Consider the following 21,413-nt stretch of genomic DNA (forward strand, 5'->3'; position numbering starts at 1 on the left):
GTTGGAGCCAACGTAACAAGCACGATTTCAAAAGTTTTGTCCTAAGTACCTGGGAGACTAGAGCTGCCATCAATGGAATTGGAAACACTCTAAAGAAAAGGAATTCTAAGGGGAATACCGGGACATGTCAGCAGAGAAATTCTGTAGGCAGCTGAATAAATGACTAGATAAAATCACCTAAGGAATGAACATGAAAAGAAAAAGAGAGGAGGCCGAGAACTAAAGCCATAGGCACTTCAATGTTAAGAGGTCATGAAGATGAAGAAGAATCATTAAAGGAGATGAGAAGGGCAGCCAATGAATTAGAAGAATCCTAAGGGGGGTGTGATACCAGAAGCCAAGTTATCTAAAAAGAGGACTGAGAACTAGCCATGGATTTAGCTACAGGGAGGTTACTGGTGATCTTGACCAGTTTAGGTGAAATGGTGGGGGAAAGAAACCTGGCTGAAACAGGTTTTAAGGAAACAGAAGGATCATCAATCAAATACAAATTTTTTTTTTAAAGGAATAAATGGACCCAAAAGTTAAACACTCTTGCATATTATATACCCTTTGTGATTAGCTCTTAATTTTCATTATTAAAAATGTCAATATCAGTAGGAATAAATGTGATCTTGGAAGTTAAAAAATTTGAATGCAAATTTTCATTTATTATTAGACAATGAATAGCACATTCTCATAAAAAAAAACTGTCATTGCCTTTGTTTCCTAGCTGTAACATTGTTTTCAAACTATTTTTGCTTGGTGCTTTAGGGAACAGTCATCATATTTAAACAGTAAAATTTATAGGTTCACACATTTAAAACTTAATGTGGGGGGGGGGAGGATTTTATGCACTGTCATAAAAATATCTGGTACCTTCTAAGCTCTATGCAAGTTTTTGGCTTTGCAGTTGGTGAAAATAGCTGTTAAGTGCAAAAGCCTTTTCAAGGCCAATGGTTAAGTACTCAGCTGCTAACCAAAAGATCAGTGGATTGAACCCAACAGCCATTCCATGGGAGAAAAGACCAGGCGATCTGCTCCTGTAAAGACTACAGCCTGGGAAACCTTATGGGGCAGTTCTACTCTGTCCTACCGGATAGCTATGAGTCAGAATCAACTTGTCGGCACACAACAACAACGAATGATCCCAGCACCTAAAGCCATGCATCAGGTTTCTTTGAGAAATAATTCAGACTGGGATTTTCCCAAAACTCAATTTTATCAAAAAAGGTTCTTAAAGCACATACCATTATGGTTGACAAGCTACTGAGGGCTCAACATATATACATGCATTCAAAGTCATGGACACTTGGGAAAAAAAACCCATGTTTTAGATTAGTCTACTTTTGATTAAGAGGGATAGATGAGTTTCAAGGAATCAACCCATGCTCTCATATATATTTTCTATCTTATTACACCAATGTTAAAATTTTTCATATTCTAATATTCTATTAAATACAGTCAATATACCAGAAACCAAACCCATTGCTGTCCAGTTGATTCTGACTCATAGTGACTCTAAAGGACAGAGTAGAATGGCTCCATAGGGTTTCCAGGCTGCAATCTTTACGGAAGGAGCCCTGGTGACACAGTGGTTAAGCACTCAGCTGCTAACCAAGAGGTCAGTGGTTCAAACCCACCAGCTGCTCTGTGGGAAAGATGTGGCAAAGTCTGCTTCCATAAAGATTACAGTCTTGGAAACCCTATGGGGCGGTTCTACTGTATGCTATAGTTCTACAGGGTCCCTATGAGTCGGAAACCACTTGAACAACAGACTAATCTTTAAAAATATGCCTACATAATCTCATCAGCCTCACTTTCCCATTAAAACGCCACTGTTTCTATAAATATGCCTCCAAATCAGTTCTGACTTTTGAACTTAATTCTACTTGTTAATCCAATTTATTTTTGCCTTTCCCATTACTCCAGTCAAATAAACATCCTTTAAACAAATGCAGTCTTTTGTTGTTCTTATGAGGTCCTCCCCCTTTTATGAAAGAAATATTTATTCTACATCTGTCAAGCATCCTTTCTTTTCTTCTTCAAAGACCTATTTAAAGAAGCTTTCTCACGCATTATGAAGCTTCATGTGTCTCAGGAGCATTTCTACCGGAGAATACAAACGTGAAATGAAACTTCCTTTTAAATTATTAAAATAAATGTGAATTTCAATTCAAAGATTTCTCCTCTATATCCTAAAATCAACTAAAACCATTTGCAAGTATATTATTAAATGGGTATAGAGAATTATGCATCTTTCCCCCATGTATGAATTTTCATCTCTGTGCCTTTCTGTGCTGCCTTCTGAGGTAATCTGCAACTTAAATGATCTTGTAGTACAATTGGTTTGTTCTCTGCACATGTCACCATTTTCTGCTATGCAGGTATTAGCATTATTATCTTACTTGGGGCAGACTCAGCTATTCATGTCATGTCTGCATTCTCGGGTAGGAGAGTGGTTTGATGCATGTGTTCAAAATGTGCCATCTTAAGCCAATCTTACTAATCATTAATAGTGATTTAATGTAAACCCTTGTGATTCATATATGGGATTGGTTTTAACCTTAAATATTAAGCACTGCTTTGATAACAATGATTTCCAAACTATTTGAAATAATTGCTAATAAATACTCACCAGGGAAAGCATCAAAAGTGATTCTGTCTCCAGGAACAGACCCATTAGGAGGAGCCAAGATTTCAATCTTCTCTGGTGAACTAGCACACATCAACATTGCCTGAGACAGCACTCCCCTCATCCTTGCAGGTTTCAGGTTACAAAGTAAAATCACCATCCGATTTTGCATCTGTGTGAAACATAAACTGGTGATTAACGATGCACGGAGATTTAAAATAATCTTAACTAGCATACATTAAAGTACACCTAATGTTAAATATCAAACGTTCAAATGTTCTTTTGTGGATTTATGTCTGTGTTCTATATATTGTTGTTTTGAAGTCTTACTTAAACATGAAAACAAACTAGACAAATTTCTAAACTGACAATACATTATGGATGAAAGAGTAAAGGAACATTTTAGGTACAAACTATTGAACGGGAAACTAATTTGCTCTGTAAACTTTGACCTAAAGCACAATAAAAATAAAATAAAAAAAAGACCACAGGCCTCAGAGTTAAGCATTTATTGAGAGAATATATTAAAAAAAATAACCAAGTGAAAGTGACTTGGTTTTGAATTTCAGCTGCCATTCCCTGGCAATGGCAATGCATAAAGTTGGCTTCCTTACAAAGTGAAGGAAATAATTTTGAACTTAAAGGGCTGTCAGAAGGATTAAATCATAACAAGTATCTAAAGCATTTAGCCAAGTGTTAACACTAACTAAAATAAATGCACAACCACTTTCCCTATGAATTTAGTATAAAAATTCTAGTTATTTACTAATACTATGCAAGAGTCATTTTCTAATTTAGAAACTGCATATTCACCATTTAACAATTCAAACATTATGCACACTGATTTATATTTAGGGCTATTTCAGTAATTTACTATAAAAAGTGGATAGAAATTTCTTTAATTTTCAAAGGTTGAAACGTCTTGACTATTTTTCTCCAACTAGCAAAAATAAGGAATATAGTTCTTTAAATTCTTTCAACAGCTTTAATATAAAGTAACAGCAGAGAACTACCACTGCTGGGGGGAAAAAGACATTCTAGATAAAAGATGCTTTTATAAATAAATGTTACATGGAAATTGACTAAAAAAAAAAAAAAAAGGCCTAAGACATTCAAAAGGCCTCCTTTTAGGGGTCTTAAAAATATTCCTCTTCAAATACAAATAACTTGAAATGCTACATATATGAAAACTTAAAAAAAGAGCTTACAGTAAATATGAGTAAGAAAAACAACCGGGTTAGCTAGATGTAATCCTAAAACGGCCTTTTCCTTAGAAAAATACACAAAGCTACAAAATTTGGTACTAAATTTGGAGGCTGAGTGCCCCTACTGTACAGAATACTTTATTAGTACTATCTTGATGGGTTAGATGCCAGTATTAACAGCTTTTCTTACGGCTCTGTAGTACAGCTTCTGGAACAGAAGACTCAGGCAACTTATGAGAACAGAAAAGGTGTTGCTGTTTGTTGTTGTCAGGTACCATTGAGTTGAAAGGTAAAGCCCTAATAAGGAGGGAGTTTTTCAATTTGAGCTTGCTCAAGATAAGTAGTTCTTTCTTCCAGGGTTCCTTTGGAACCTAACTTCAAAAGGAGTTATGAAGGAATCCTGGTCCCATGCCAAATGAATGTTTAAAAGAAAAGCATACACGTATACCAAGTCTATTTTCTTTTATAAGGAGCCCTGGTAGTACAACGGTCAAGCGATCCAAAAGGCTGGCAGTTCCAACACACCCTGCTGTTCCATGGGAGAGAGACCTGGTTATCTCCTTCCTTAAAGATTATAGCTAAGAAAACCCTATGGAGCAGGTCTACTGTCCTATGGGGTTGCTATGAGGTGTAATCGCCTCAGTAGCACCCAACAACATCACCTCTTTTGTAAGTAAGGAAAAATTAGATAATCTCAATTCCATCTTTCAACAGAGGAGCCAGACTGATTCTGTTGAAATGTGAGGCAGACCATATTACTCCTTTGCTTAAAAATCATCCAAGAGTTTTCCATTCACCCAGAATAAAGTCAGTCTTTACAATGATCTGTAAGAGACTATATCATTTGGCACCTTATCTCTGAGTTTGCCTCCTGTGACTGTCTTTATTCTTCTCTAGGCACATTAGCCTCCCCGTGTTCCTTGAACATACCAGGCATACATCTGCCTCAGGGCCATTGTACTTGCTGTTCCTGCTGCCTGACATGCTCGGCTCCCAGTCAGACACATGACTGGCATTCTTCATTGTCTTAGATTTTCACTTACATGTCACTTTATCTATGAGGCCTTTGCTGGCCATTTTATGTAAAATGGCAACATCTCCCTGGTCTTAACATCTCTTAGATTTTCCCTGCTTATTTTTCTCTTGGCACTTATTACTATTTAACATACTATATATTTACTTATATACTGACAATTTTCTGATGCCCCCATAGAAATGTAAGCTTCATAAAGGCAGATTTTTTTTTTGTTTTGCTTTGTTTTAATTCACTTCTGTATCCACTGTGTCTAAGGAGCTCTAGTGGAGCTAGTTAAGCACTCGATTGGGAACTGAAAGGCTGGCAGTTAGAATCTACCAGCCACTCCTTGGGAGAAATGACCTGGCAATCAGCTTCTGTAAAGAATACAGCCTAGGAAATCCTAAGGGACACTTAGTTCTACTCTGTCCTATAGGATTACTATGAGTCAGAATCAACTGGATGGCATACAACAACATCTGTGTCTAGGATAGTGCCTGGTACACTGCAGGTGCCCCTAAGTATCTGCATGCAGTAAGAATGAATGAATATACGAATTTGTTCAAATTCACAAAGCCAGAGCTGACAATAAACAGAAGGGCAGAGTCCTCTTAATGTTGATGCCCAAATTCTTTTCAATATGCAGTATCTACAAAACACTGTGAGGGAGAAAAAAATTGGTAGGTGATTCAAACTAATATAAAAGACATCTAGAAAGGGCAAACTAAAACCATTATTGTCATTGATTCTTCTCACTGTCATTAAAAATATATATATATTTTTTAATGTTTTTTTACTTTTTATGATCAGGAATGGATGGTACTGAAGGAAGAAGTCCAAGCCGCTCTGAAGGCACTGGCGAAAAACAAGGTTCCAGGAATTGATGGAATATCAATCGAGATGTTTCAACAAACAGATGCAGCGCTGGAGGTACTCACTCGACTATGCCAAGAAATATGGAAGACAGCTTCCTGGCCAACTGACTGGAAGAGATCCGTATTTATGCCTATTCCCAGGAAAGGTGATCCAACCAAATGTGGAAATTATAAAACAATATCATTAATATCAAATGCAAGCAAAATTTTACTGAAGATCATTCAAAAACAGCTGCAGCAGCATATCGACAGGCAACTGCCGATTTTAGAAGACGATGTGGAACCAGGGATATGACTGCTGATATCAGATGGATCCTGGCTGAAAGCAGAGAATACCAGAAGGATGTTTACCTGCATTTTATTGACTATGCAAAGGCATTAGACTGTATGGATCATAACAAATTATGGATAACATTGTGAAGAATGGGAATTCCAGAACACTTAATTGTGCTCATGAGGAACCTTTACACAGCTCAAGAGGCAGTTGTTCGGATAGAACAAGGGGATACTGATTGGAAGACTCATTAACAACCTGCATTATGCACATGACACAACCTTGCTTGCTGAAAGTGAAGAGGACCTGAGTTGACACCTTTGAATTGTGGTGTTTGGGAAGAATACTGAATATACCACAGACTGCCAAAAGAACGAACAAATCTGTCTTAGAAGCAGTACAACCAGAATGCTCCTTAGAAGCAAGGATGCAGAGACTGTGTCTTGTATATTTTGGACATGTTTTCAGGAAGGATCAGTCCCTGGAGAAGGACATCATACTTGGCAAAGTACAGAGTCAGCGGAAAAGAGGAAGACTCAACTAGGTTGGATTGACACAGTTGCTGCAACAATGAGCTCAAGCATAACGATTTTAAAGATGGTGCAGAACGGGCAGTGTTTTGGTCTGTTGTACGGAAAGTTGCTATGAGTCAGGACCAACTCGACAGCACCTAACAACAACAACAACAAAAATACTTTCTAAAACCATTTAATTCTTCAAGAAAGTAAATGCAGAACTCAAAAATAAAGGAAGAGTAAGGAAGAAAGTTATGTTGAGGTTGGCTCTTGAAAGCTTACAAAGAAAAAAACAACATCATGGAGTATCAATCTGGTTTTAAAGCAGTTATCATGAAAGGTCAAAATAATATGCCATCACCACTTTTTGCATATCCTAAATACCCAGCTCTTTTTCTACTATGAAAATGATTAAATTTTGAATAGGGAGTAATATAAACTGTAGCCATGATTTGTCTTCTAATACTGTTCCGTAAAATCACCTTTGTAGCGCTATACCATCTAAAGAGAAGAAAAGCTGGGATTTTAAACTCTGACCTCTTTCTCACTACCAGCTTCTTTCATGAAACATCAATTAAATAAACAAAAGAGAAGGAAAGAAAAGCCAACATATAACAAATTTAATGCCAAAAATCAGCTTCACTATCCTAAATTTCATTTATGAATGATACTACTACTTATACAGATCTGTTTATAGTATTACATGAAATAGCATTCGTTAAAAAAAAAAAAAAATCACAGTTTAAGGTATAAAGTACTTCAAAAACAAAAGCCTTAGTTATCAGTAGTATCATCATTATCCTTTCATCATAGAATTTAAGTATTCCTTGATTTTTTAATCACTGCTATATAAATCCAGAGAGCACTAATAGAAAAGGGAAGTTTTATTTGTATGTAACTCGAGTATATGCGTACTTAAGGAAAAAAAGGAGAGAGGATCATGGAGGTCAAATTGGCAATTTTAATGTTTTTTTTTTAAATTATTCATTAAAAACTGGATGTTTTACCTTGTGTTGCTACTTAATACAGGTTTCTCCAACTATCCGAAAGTAAAGCACACCTGTGAAACCTTTTGTAAACTGAAATGGCATAAAGCGAAGCAGCAAACACCATTAATTTAAATGGGAAAATTTTTTCAGCAGTCCCAGACCCAAAAAATAACCTACCAAATCATACCAAATAACACATAAAACATAAAATAACACTAAAATAAAGTGTTCGTACTCACAGTTCAAAGCTGTGGCAGCTTAATGCTGAGAAGCTGAGTATAGTGCCTCACTTGCTGAAAAACAAACGCTAAATGCAAGTTTTGCTTTTCACCTTTTTTCCTAAAAGTGAAAATCCTCTTAGGATTTCTTTCAGCAAGCAAAAACAGACACTAATGTAGGTCTTTCGTAAAAGCAAACTTTCAAAAATAAAGGGATACATGTAGTTTAAAATATATATGTGTTTGAGTATAGAAATTATATATAGAAGCTGTAGTGTATGTGTGTATATTTAAACTATTTACAAACTACAGTGTATATACATATACAGCCACATACATACATATATATAAAGTATACACACACACACGCAAACCTGTTCCTGTCAAGTCAATTCCGACCCATAGTGATCCCATGGGGCACAGGAGAACTGCCCCATAGGGTTTCCAAGGAACAACTGGTGGATTTGAACTGCTGCACTTTTGGTTAGCAGCTGAGCTCTATAACCACTGAGCCACCAGTGCTCCTTACATATATACATATTACATATACGTACATAGTTTCTCTCGCACTCTGTATATAAAATGTGTGTATGTGTGTGTGTATGTGTTTCTGAAGAAGCCCTGGTGGCACAGTGGCTAACGTGCTCGACTGCTAATTGAAAGGTCCGTTGTTTGAACCCACCAGCCATTCCATGGGAGAAAAATGTGGCAGTCTGCTTCCATAGAGATTTAAAGCCTTAGAAACCCTACAGGGAAGTTCTATTCTATCCTACAGGTAATGGGATCTCTCTCTCTCTCTATATATACACACACATATATATACATAAACACGTATATATAAAATATATATATGCATATATACATATAAAAAACCCAACATTGCCATCTAGGTGATTCTGACTGATAGCGACCCTATAGGACAGAGAAGAACTGTCCCATAGGGTTTCCAAGGAGTGGCTGGTGGATTCCAAGTGCTGACCTTTAGCAGTCTGAGCTCTTAACTGTGCCACTAGGGATCCATATATGTATACATATTACATATGTGTACATATGTATAGATACAGTTTCCCAAACAAAAAACAAAACTAAAGCATTTAAAAAAGAGAAAAAAATGATACATCTTTTCTTCCTTTTATCCTCTTAATTTACACATCTTTCATAGTTTTTAGTGGTTTGATTCCTCCTTTTTGTAGAATTCACTGCATTGAATCTAATTCAACTAATTAATATTGGCTCATGAGTCAGAAGATGGCGCTAGGTTTCATGTCTTATGTTCACTTGATACAAAATTAAAATGAAAAAAACAAGTAAAAACTGGTGGAAAGTGACATGTATGCAGAAGTAATTTTATTTTTTAATATATTTGGTTGTTGTTGAGAATATACACAGCAAAACATATACCAATTCAACTATTTCTACACGTATAACTCAGTGACACTGATTACATTCTTTGAGTTGTACAAGCATTCTCACCCTCCTTTTCTGAGTTGTTCCTCCATCACTAACTCACTACTCCCTAATGTTCCAATCTAATCTTTCGAGTTGCTGCATATAGATAGTTCCTAAAAGAGCATAATGCTCAAGGTAGACATTTTTTGCTAGTTAAGCAAAAGTATTTAAATAAGATTTGTGTTTTAGGTGAAAGTTTACACAGCAAAATAGGTTCCCCTTTAACAATTTTTATACAAATTGTTTGGTGCCATTGGTTACAATTTTTATATTGCATCGGCATTTTTGTTATGCCCATTCTTTTTGTTCTGTTCCCATTGATCTAGCTTCCCTTCCCCTCTTTACCTTCTCACCTTTGCTTTTGGGTAAATGTCGACCGTTTAGTCTCATATATTTCATTGTTGAAGGGAACACATTTCTCATGGGTAACGTGTTTATTTTATAAGCCAATCTATTATCTGGCTGGAAAGTGACCTACAGAAAATAGCTTTGATTCCATGTTCAAATGCTGCCTTACAGTAATAGTTCTCAGGGGTTCATCTAGTCTCTACTGGTCCAGTAGGTCTGCCCTTTTTCAGGAATTTGAGTTTTGTTCTACATTTTTCTTGTCTTCTAACTGGGACCTTCTATTGTTTCCCTGGTCAGAAAGGTCAGTAGTGGTAGCCAGGCACCATCCAGTTCTTCAGTCTCAGGTTAGAAGAGGCTGTGATTCATGTGTGCTATTAGTCCTACGGATTAGTTTCTTCTTTGAGTCTTTGATTTATTCTTGTCATGGATTGAATTGTGTCCTCCCAAAAATATGTGTCAACTTGGTTGGGCCATGACTCCCAGTATTGTGTGGTTGTCCTCCATCTTGTGATTGTAATTTTCCATTGAAAGGATTAGGGTGGGACTGTTATACCACCTTTACTTAGGTCACCTCCCTGATTCAAGGTAAAGGGAGCTTCCCTGGGGTGTGGCCTGTACCACCTTTTATCTCTCAAGAGATGAAAGGGAAACAAGCAGAGAGTTGGGAACCTCATACCACCAAGAAAGCAGCACCAGGAGCAAAAGCTCTTTGACCAGGGAAAGATTGAGGACAAGGACCTTCCTCCAAAGCGGACAGAGACAGAAAGGCTTCCCCCCCGGAGGTGACGCCTTGAATTTGGACTTTTAGCCTACTTTACTGTGAGGAAATAAAACTTCTCTTTGTTAAAGCCATTCACTTGTGGTATTTCTGTTATGGCAGCACTAGATAACAAACAATTCTCTTTTGCTCCATATGAGTACAGACCAATGCCAATAGTTGTATCTTAGATGGCTGCTTGCAAGCTTTTAAGACCCTCGACACTACTCACTAAACTACGATGTGGAACATTACCTTCATGAACAATGTTATGCCAATTGACTAAGTTGTCCCCCAAGTATTGCCTGGTTTTAAGAAGATTTCAGAGGATATTTTTGATTAAAGGTTTAAAGATTATCTCAGAGCAATAGTTTCAGAGGTTTATTTAGCCCCTTTGGCTCCATAAGGAGATTTGAAATTCTGTTCATTTTCTACATTTTGATCAGAATTCTGCTATAGAATCTCTGATCAAAATTTTCAGTGTAATGGCACCTATAGTTTGTGCATTTTTGTGCATATATATTACACTTCGTTGGTTTACAAGGAATGAAAAACATAAAGCAGAATGAGCATGAAGAAAGACTGTTAATAAAAACCCCAAATTGAGCCCAAATTGACAGACTCATCTGAGCCATGGGAAATTTCAGAAAGTCACTGACCATGTAGAATGGAAATTATCCAAATTAGATAAACAGGAAGAAAGGAGACATGGTGGAGACACAGTGGTCATAAAATTGCATAAACCCTTTTTGTGACAAAACATTTGTTAACCATGAATTCATTTAAAATTTACCCACTGCAAAGAATTTAACTTTAATTTCCCTTGCTTCCTGAGAGAGAACTGTAAAACTTCAGAGTTTCCAGAGCAGTTGAGGTGCCTTATTGTTTTTAAACCTACACCTTTTAAAGACTACACCTGAGGGTTTGTGCAAATGAATAAAGGGCTGGCCAGGCCACAGAGACCACCTAGTTACCTGACGTCAGCTGATCTCAGAAAGAGGGGTATGATGCAATCGATCACGTTAAGATCAACCAATGGTTAATTTTCTACTCTATTTCTTTTCCATTCTTCCTTAAAACCTCATTGTAACTAGCCTATGGGGACCCTCCTGTTTTCCTTCTGTACTGGAGAGGCATACCTGTATGCATAAAGATTAATGGCTCAAATAAACCTTTTGATATTAAAAAAAAAATTTTTTTTCAGTAATGGTAGCTGGGCACTATCCAGTTCTCATCTCATGGCAAAGGAGGCAATTAGCCACAAATTCCACATCTTCCTCCCATTCCTGGCTCTCCTTCCCCTGTTGCTCCAGGCAAATAGAGACCAATTGTCATGCCTTGGATGGCTGCTTGCAAATTTCTAAGACCCCAGGCACTACAAAACAAACTAGAAAGTAAGAAGAGAAGCACTAAACAAGTTACTAGGCCAATTAACTGGGATGTTCCAAGAAATCATGACCCTAAACCTCCAAACTAAGGAACCAAATCCCATGAGGTTTTTGGTTATACATAAGCAGCCTCAACAGCTAATCCTTTTTGTTGTTGTTGTAAATATATATCATACACTTTTGCAAGTTCACCTTTTTGTAGGTGTACACATTACCTGTTCTAGAGGAACATGATTCACCAGGCCACTGACAACTGTTCTTGGGGCTGTTTCTCCAACATCTACTTCTTCTACATACAAAGAATCTGCATCAGGATGTTTTTTGGCAGTCATGATACAACCAATTCGAAGATCTAGACGGGAAACGTCTATTGGCTTAGAGTCAGCACTTCCTGCTACTGACTGCTGTTGTTTTTTCTCTTTCTTCTCTCCTAAAAAATATTTATGTATAGGTAAACATAATAAAGCAACAGTATGGGTTGAGCAAATGGTTATGTGCTGGACTGCTAAGTGAAAGGCTGGCAGTTCAAACCACACAGAAGCACTTCAAAAGATAGGCCTGGTAATCTGCTTCCAAAATGTCACTGCCTTGAAAACCCTACGAAGCAGTTCTACTCCGCACACACAGGGTCACCATGAATCGGAATCAACTGAAGGGCAACTAACAACCACACTACAAAAAAACGATGGTATCCATATTTACGAGCTAAAAAAAAAAGTTTACCTCCAACCTTCACTTAAATAATAGTAACAAAGAAAGTATTATTCAAGTCATAACATCTTGAGCCCTATTTTAACTATTTCTCTGTTGAATAACTGTCTATACCTCTAGCTAAAGACACAGAACACAGGCTGACAAATTATGACTCATGGGCCAAATGCAGCCTATTGTCAGCTTTTGTAATTAAAGTTTTATTCTAACACTCAACCATGCTCTTTGTTTACATACTGTCTATGACTGCTTTCACACTATGGCAGAGTTGAGTAGTTGTAACAGAGAACTGATGGCTAGTAAACTCTAACATATCTACAATATGGCCCTTTATAGAAAACATTTGTCTGAAACATCCTTTAAAATCTTTTACTGTGATTCTTCAGAGGGTGAAGAATCCTTGATTTAGAAAGAACACCATTATCACTAGGCAACTGAAGGAATGAACTACAGTGAAGTACAATTCTACTGATTAAATGTTTCCCTTATCAGTTATATACACAAATATGTACACAGTAAATTTATCTATTTCTTAGTATTTCCCTGAAGCAATTCATTTGTAGGACCGTAGGTCTGTCCACAGCAACTATTTGAGGGGAGAATATTTTACTTTATTTTTAATAATCCTATTTTTATTTATATGCTGACAATGTAACTTTTTTTAATTGTGGTGAAAATATACACATCAAAACATTTACCAGTACAACAACTTTCACATTTACAATTCAATGACACTGATTATATTCTTCAAGTAGTGCAACCACTACTGTTATCTTTCACCAAATTATTCTACCACCATTCACATAAACATAATGCTCCCTAAGCAAAGACCTCCCCTTTTCCTCTCCCTCCCCACACCCTGGTAATCACTAATATTTTTTGGTTTCTATATATTTGCTTATTTCATATAAATGTGATCACACAGTATTTGTCCTTCTGCGACTTATTTCGTTCAGCATAATGCTTTTAAGGATCATCACTGTTGTGGAATCAGGACTTCATTTCTCTTTATGGATAAGTAATATTCCATTGTATGCACACACCACACTTTGTTCATCCATTTATCTGCTGATGGACACTTCAAATGTTTCCACATTTTGGCTACCATGAAAAGTGCTGCAGTAGACGTTGACCTACAGGTTTCTCTTTGTGTTCTGTAACTCTTATTAACATGATTACTTTAGCCACTCAGTCAAAATGCCTCCTGTCACAGAGCAGAAAGCAAAGAGGGTTCACAGTCCTAAGTTTACATTTGACTTCTCTGGAAGAAAAGAACTTAGACTCAAAACAAAAACATTTTTTACCAAAATTTTTTAAACCAATTTACCAATCTGTAGGGCAGAGATAAGCTACTGTAGCTTGGAAACATTCCTTTTCATCTGTATCTTTGTTTAATATTTGAACAAATATGTACTGAGTGCTACACATTGGCATTGAGTCGATTCTAACTCTTAGCAGCCTTAAAGGATGGAGTAGAACTGCCCCACTGAGTTTCCAAAGAGTAGCTGGTGGATTTGAACTTTTGGTTAGCAGCCAAGTTCTCAACCACTGCACTACCAGGACTCCCACTGAGTGCGAAGGCATTGAAAATAAAAAGGATGAGTGGCCCACACTGTCAAGGCAGTCAAACTCCCTTTTAAGGAAGATAGACATGTATATAATGAATATGTGGTAACCATTACATACACAAAGAAATATAGAAGCACAGAGAATAATTTTGCATGAAGCAGGAAAGGAGGAGTCTGTGTAACAGACATTCACAATTTATAGAAATGTTGTTTACAAAAGAGTAGGTACAGTTAGTTTAAAATATGGGACAAGGTTTAATCTCAGTAGTAAATAAAAAAAAGATGCCATTTTCTATCTAACAAATTAGCAAAATTCTTTTCATGTGCAAAAATTCAAATGACACAGAAATACGTATACATACACACACATATATATAATTTCTTATATATAAACTATACATAAGATTACTATAAGAAAACACAGTAAAAACTTAATAGGAGTAATCTTTGAGTAACAAACTATACATTTACTTTAAACTATTACAGTACAAACAATATATCTGTACCTCAACTTTAATCTATTCCTTAGGCATTTGAAACACCTTAATCAAGAATCTGGAGCCCCAGAGGTGTAGTGGTTAAGAGACTGGATGCTAAATAAAAGGTCAGCCGTTCAAATCTACCACCTACTCCTTGGAAACCCTATAGGGCATTCTACTCTGTCCTACAGGGTTGTTCTGAGTCAGAATGGACTCGATGGCAATGGGTTTGGTTTGTTTTAGGTAATCAAGAATCTATATTCCAGAGGTAAACACAAATGTTAAAATCTACATAAAGAGCTTTGTTAATTGCCATAAGGAATTTTAGAAATAATGCTTTACTGGCAAAATGAATGATGCTCAAGATATGTGGTGGTATAGAAAGACAGTATGAACGCCACGGTCCACGCATAAACAGAATTTTAGCATATGGCAATCCTAGCCGCCAAACACCTATGAAACCGTCCTCCACACCTGAGCTGTCCAATTAGGCAACCACTAATTACACGTAATGGTTAAGTGTAATGGTTAAGTGTTACGGCTGCTAGCCAAAGGGTCAGCAGTTCGAATCTGCCAGGCACTTCTTGGAAACTCTATGGGGCAATTCCACTCTGTCCTATAGGGTCACTATGAGTCTCAGCCGATGGCAGTGGGTTTTTGGTTTTAATTACATGCGGCTATTTAAATTAAAATGATTAAAACTAAGTCAAAAGTTCATTCTTTAGTGACACTAGCCACGTTTCAAATGCTCAACAGCCACAGAGGCTATGGGCTAACAGTATTAGATAACGCAGATAGAAAACATCAGTATCATAACAAAAAATTCCATTTGAGAGCTGTTCTAGACCTAGAGATCCATCTTGGTCTTATGTGCTTCCTCCCCCCTGCCCCCAAAACACACACTTGAAGGAGGACCTTGTTGCCTCATCTGACTTGAAGGCTGACTAATCCTAGTAGTCAGAATGAAAGTGCTTTCTCCTTTCAGAACAGAAAATACGAGCTTCACCAAATTTACAAGAACAGGCTGTGTGACTGTGTCTACTTAATAAATATTTATAAAGTGGGAGAATTTAGTCTGATTTGCTTTCATTGTAACCATAAAACTTAGTGTGAAGCTGTGTGGGAGAGGATGTGCAGCCTCCACCTACTTCTAACTGACAGAGCTTACTGATATTTATACCAGAAGGAACTGACAAGTGCTAGCTGCCAAATTGGCTTAGGTTAGATCACAAATGCCTCAACCATTTTATATTTTCCCCCAAATTTTAAATGTGTTTAAGTCTTATGACAGGTATGCAAAAAGAATTATAAAACCACTTTTGGGGCATATATGAGGAAATGCAGTTAGTAAGAAGTGGGAAACAGATTCATGGCTAAGGTAAAAAGCGAGACCAATTTATGATTAAAAAAAGTGGCTTTAGCAAGTTAAAGGATAAATTGGAAAGATGAGGCTGTAACATTAATTCAGATGAAAGATCATGAGAACTTGAACTAAGACAGCACCTCATGAAATGGCAGAGCAGCGCTGGGCTCTAGATATGTTCTCATGATAGGAATTATAGGATACAGTGGCCAAGTAGATGTGAACATTGAGGGAGGAAAGCAGGTTAAGAATGACTGCAAGATTTCTAGTGTGGTTGCCTAAGTAGACGGTGATACTCTTTTCTAAATTTCAGCTCTTATGGGTTCCTGAAACCTTAACACCCCTGTGCTTAGTTCAGACATTCTGCTTTGTCTAGAATGTCCTTTTCCTGTCTTCACAATCTGGTCCTAGGTTAAGTTTCTACCCTTGCCTTCTTGGACACCACCTCCCAAATATACAGCAAAGTTCATTCATACCAAACTATGTATGGATCCTTGCACCTAACCTCTATTTTCTATGTTTTTACTTATGTTGGTCCCTAGAATGCCCACACTCTTACCCTGTCTACCTCGTCAGCATTCATACATTTTCTAGGATCTAGCTTCTATGTTCCAATATCATGTTGCTCCTAATTTTATTCTAGACATCACAGCTTTGTATTAGAGTTAGTGACATGCCTGTCTATTTTTTCTTTTCAGCTTTTCTAAGGAAAGAATTGGTTTCAAATTGTTCCTCAATGCCTAACACAAGATCTGGCATAAATATAATTCAAATGTTTGCTGAAAGAAGATTATATGAAAATTTCCAGCTTGAAGCCTCTGAAAATGATGTAGTATTTTGCTGAACATTGGATAATGATTTCTGAAGTTTAAAATACTGGGAGGTGGGCTTGAGTCAGAGATTCCTAAGTTTCTTCAGTCTGAAGCAATTTATGCAGGAGACATGACAAAGGTGGTGGATTTTAAAATTATACCTACTTCAGTTTGGACCCTCTTGGTTTAAGACCAGAATTTACCACATAAATCGCCATATTAAACCAAAATACAAAGATATGATGACTAGAATAAAATTAGGAGCACTATGATATTGGAACACAGAAGCTAGGTCCTAAAAAAAATGTGTGAATACTGACTCAGTAGGGTAAAAGAGTTGACATTTTAGGCAGAAGGACCAACCAAGGTTTCCTCTATTTAAATATATTTGCTTTTCATTTAGAAATTGTGATAACTAACTATACTTCCAGTTAAAACATCAATTAAAAAAAAAAAAGCAAGCACAACTTTTTCAATTAGCCCTGTAGCTTAATTCAGCCCCATTATAGGCCATCTAAGAACTTGTAAAATATTAAACTTTCTCCACTTAATCTCTTACTATGAAATTCTACAACTGTCCTACCTATGAAAACCCAAAAATGACTTCTCTATTGTAATATGGAGAATTATGCTGTTTCCTGTAACATCCAAGTAAGGACTTTAACAAATCTTAAAAACTCTTATTTTGATATTCATTTCTACCTCCAGTTCCTTCACATTTAAACTGAAAAAATTACCTATAATGTCATAAAATAAAACAGTTCATTTAAAATTGATCCCAATTATACAATTTTTAAATAATATTTGTGGCATTAAACATGGTCCTCAACAGTCACCACCTCCTGGTAGCCATAGCCCTCTCTCCTCGAGTGTGTGTGGGCTGTACCTAGCGAATCTCTTCAAAAGGATAAGGCCAAGTGATGGGATGTCACTTCCAAGATTAGGTTACAAAAAGATTCTGACTTCTATCTCCATTATTCTCGTTTTGCTTTCTCTTTTGGAGCCCTCTTTCAGGGGGAAGCAAGCTACCATGTTATCAGTAGCTCTATGGAGAGGCCTATGTGACAAAAAAACTAGTGTCTCTAGTCAACTGCCAGCAAATGCCTGGCCAACAGCCACGGAAGCCAGCTTAGATGAAGAATTCTCCCCAGTGATGCTTTGAGATGACTGCTGTCCCGGCTAACACTTGGACTTCAGCCTTGTGAGAGACCTTGAGCCCAGGGCATTTAACTAGAGCTGCATCAAATTTCTGAACACACACAAACTGTGAGATATAGGGATACAACCTATTTACCATACTCTGAGTCATTATGATTTACGTCTTATTTAAAATTTGTATATGGGAGTTGAATCCTCAGGACCTAGCACATAAAACAAATTAACCAAAAAAAAAAAACCTGTTGCCATCAAGACGATTCCGACTCATGACAACCTCGTTTCAGAGTAGAACTGTGCTTCACTGTGATTTCAATGGCTGTAATCTTACGGAAAGGAGCCCTGGTGATGCAGTGGTTAAGTGCTCGGCTGCTAACAGAAAGGCTGGTGGTTCGAACCCACAAAGCAGCTCCGTGGAAGAAAGACCTGGAGATTTGCTTCCATAAAGACTGCAGTCTAGGAAACCTTATGGAGCAGTTCTACTCTGTCACATGGGGTTGCTATGCATTGAAAATAGACTCAATGGCACTTAACAACAACAATCTTATGGAAATAGACTGTCAGGTCTTTCTTCTACAGTGCCAGTGGGTGAAACTGAACTGCCCACTCTTTGGTTTTTAGCCGAGAGCTAACTGTTTGTGGCACCCAGACACCTTATCCAGCACCTAGAGAACAATAAAACATTTAATGAATGAAAGTTCAAATTCAGCATGCATTGAGAGTTAAGATTTCCTGTTTACCACTGAAACTTATTAACGATTTGTCAACAAACCTATATGATTCAAGAATATCTGTAAGACAAAGATTATGGACCTCAAGTGCATTTGCTAATATTTCTTTTCATAACCAGGTAATTCTTTACACATTAATGTAATATTTTGTTTGGTTTGTCTTATTAGGATATAAATACAGAAATTAACTAAACTGTAGATTATATGAAAAATCGCAACTAGAGGCCTCTGAGAACAATGTAGTATTTTTGTCAAAATTGGATTGTTTTCCAGAGCGTAAGCACTGAGACGGACTTGAAAGAAGTTATCTCCTAACGTATACAGTCTGTGGCAGATTTAAGCAGTACATAGGCAGAGGGTACTCCAGTTCCATATGCTCAGGGAAAAGCTGTGATGTACAGTCACATTGCAGCCCTGATGCTGCCGTGGTTAAGAGCTATGGCGAGCTACAGCTGCCAACCAAAAAGTCAGCAGTTTGAATCCATCAGCTGCTCCTTGGAAACCCTATGGGGCAGTTCTACTCTGTCCTATATGGTCGTTATGAGTCAGAATTGACTTGATGGTGATGGGTTTTTTTTTTTTTTTGGTATAGTTAGATTAGCAAAACTCAATAAAATTTGTGTAACTCGATGTTAGAATCATGAGGTATAGGTCATCCATTCTACCTACAAATACCCTAAGAATGATCATTCAGAAACTGCTTTGTCCTGGTGATACTAAAAAAGATTAAAAAAATCTCTTGTTCTCCTTCTCTTCCAGCCTCAGACTCTTGCCTTATCTTAACTCCCTAGCACTGTCAATCCCTGAGGCTACCGGATAAAAGATTAGATGAGAACAATCAGGATGATTCTTAGTGTCCTCACCACCGCCCTCCGTTTCTACATTCAGCTATAACACCTTTCCGTTTTATCCTGCTGAGGACTCTTTCCCATAAGCCACTCAAGAAAATTCTGGGTCCACAATCCAGCTAGTAGGAAATCTGAAGGAGCCGTTCCTGACATCACTACGATAGATGTGCTCCTGCTAATCCAACTTAAAACTTCCCCCATAAAGTGTAACTACAGTGATTAAAAGGTTTTTTTTTTTTATAGTGTTTAGGAAACCCTGGTACCATAGTGGTTTAGTACTACGGCTGCTAACGAAAGGGTTGGTAGTTCGAATCTGCCAGGCTCTCCCTGGAAACTCTATGGGGCAGTTCTACTCTGTCCTATAGGGTCGCTATGAGTCAGAATGAACTTGAAGGTACTGGGTTTGGTATTTTTTTTTTTTTTTTATAGTATTTAATTACAAGAGTTCTAGAGTTTAAGTCTGACCTAGATTTGAACCCTGGCTCTACTACTTACTAAGGAGCTATCTTGGACAAGTTCCTACAACTCATTAAGACTCAGGTTCCTTATTGGTAAAATAGGGACAAACACCTACCCTCAGAGAAGGTATGTATGAAGATTAAATACAAAAAGCCCTTAGTATAGTGCCTGACATAAAGTAGGTATTCAACTACATAGTTTGTATGTGGGTTAAGTGGTCTTTAGTGGACAAGCCTAGCCAAAAGACCATCATTCATAATAATGAAATGTATGCCATGAAGTTCCAAATAAAAAGCTTTAGGAATACAACTAGCTCAAAAGTGGAGGACTCTCAATATATTTGGGGGATAAAGTACTCATAAAAGTTTGAGCTTTCTTTTTGATACCTTAATTATAATCCAAAATGTTGACACTATCTGACAAACCCAGACAAGAGTCAACTACACTTAAAAGTTAAAATACCTTTCTTCTCAGTTTTCTCTTTTGCCTTTTCTTCTCCTCCTCCTCTGTTTATCTGTTCTTTGGCACCAGAAGACATGCTTGTTATTGGTGCAGACTGTATCATATTTTCAGAACATGTAGAATTAGCCTGCAGCTGAGTACCAGATGGGACTGGTATTTGTTTTACTGAAAAATAAAATATCATTTATATTAAACCAACAAATAAAAGTACAGACAAGTAAATCAGACATATGAACCCTTTTGAAAAGAAAAACTCACTGCATATATCAAGTCTCTATTATCTGACACTGCAGAAAGGCTGCCATGATATTACATGTATTTTGACCATTACTGAGGTAACAACGAATGCATGATTCCCATTTAATCACTAATCCCTGATATCGTTGTCATTAGTTGCAGTCAAGTCGATTTAAACTGAGAAATTTCAGATTAACAATAATGCTTCATAATGAATTAATTCATCTAATCCTCATCATTATTCTAAGGGGTAGGTTCTATTCATGCCCCCATTTTACAGATGATAAATCCAAGCTATACAAAGGTTAAGAAGTTGGTCCATCAAACAGTGAGTGGGGAGATAAGTATTTTCACCTGGGCAGTCCCTATCCGGAAACTACACTCTCATGGTTTTGCAACATAGGATGTTTTTCTATCAGGTTTTCTTTTATATCGAATAATCAACTGTGAAGGCATTTTTATATTAGGTAGATTAGGTCGAGATGATTTCAATTTATGGCAACCTTATATACATTATATACAACAGAACAAAATGCCGTCCCGTCCTGCATCAGTCTCATGATAGCTGGCATGTTTGTGTCCATCACTGTGCCTGTCCATCACTGTGACAACCCCTCATCCTCACTGTCCCTCCACCTCACCAAACATGATGTCTTCGTACAGCAACTGATACCTCCCAATGATACACCCAAAATGAGCTAGTCGAACAATGTTCTGTTGTGATCCATAAAGTTTTCATTGGCTAATTTTCAGAAGTAAATTGCTGGGCCTTTCTTCCTAGTCTGTCTTAGTTTGGACGCTCTGCTGGAACCTATCCACCATGGGTAGCCCTACTGGTATTTGATATACTGGTGGCATAGCTTTCTTCCAGCATCATAGCAACATGCAAGCCACTACAGAGCAACAGACTGAGAGACAGGTGGTAGGTTTTTGTATTAGTA

The 21,413-nt window shown here is 37.2% G+C and overlaps 1 protein-coding gene across 3 annotated transcripts in view; it reads right to left on the reverse strand.

Annotated features, from left to right (window-relative positions):
• Positions 1 to 21,413, reverse strand: part of AIMP1 (aminoacyl tRNA synthetase complex interacting multifunctional protein 1) — a 47,793-nt gene that overhangs the window by 5,449 nt on the left and 20,931 nt on the right. For all 3 annotated transcript variants that reach the window (XM_049885587.1, XM_049885590.1, XM_049885589.1), the window contains 3 exons: positions 20,236 to 20,400; positions 11,863 to 12,077; positions 2,618 to 2,786 (listed from right to left, as the gene is read on the reverse strand). In XM_049885587.1, the coding sequence (XP_049741544.1) occupies positions 2,618 to 2,786; positions 11,863 to 12,077; positions 20,236 to 20,400 (549 nt within the window). The remainder of the gene's footprint in view (positions 1 to 2,617; positions 2,787 to 11,862; positions 12,078 to 20,235; positions 20,401 to 21,413) is intronic.

The sequence above is a fragment of the Elephas maximus genome, chromosome 5 (genome assembly GCF_024166365.1).
Source record: "Elephas maximus indicus isolate mEleMax1 chromosome 5, mEleMax1 primary haplotype, whole genome shotgun sequence".
NCBI lineage: Eukaryota > Metazoa > Chordata > Mammalia > Proboscidea > Elephantidae > Elephas > Elephas maximus.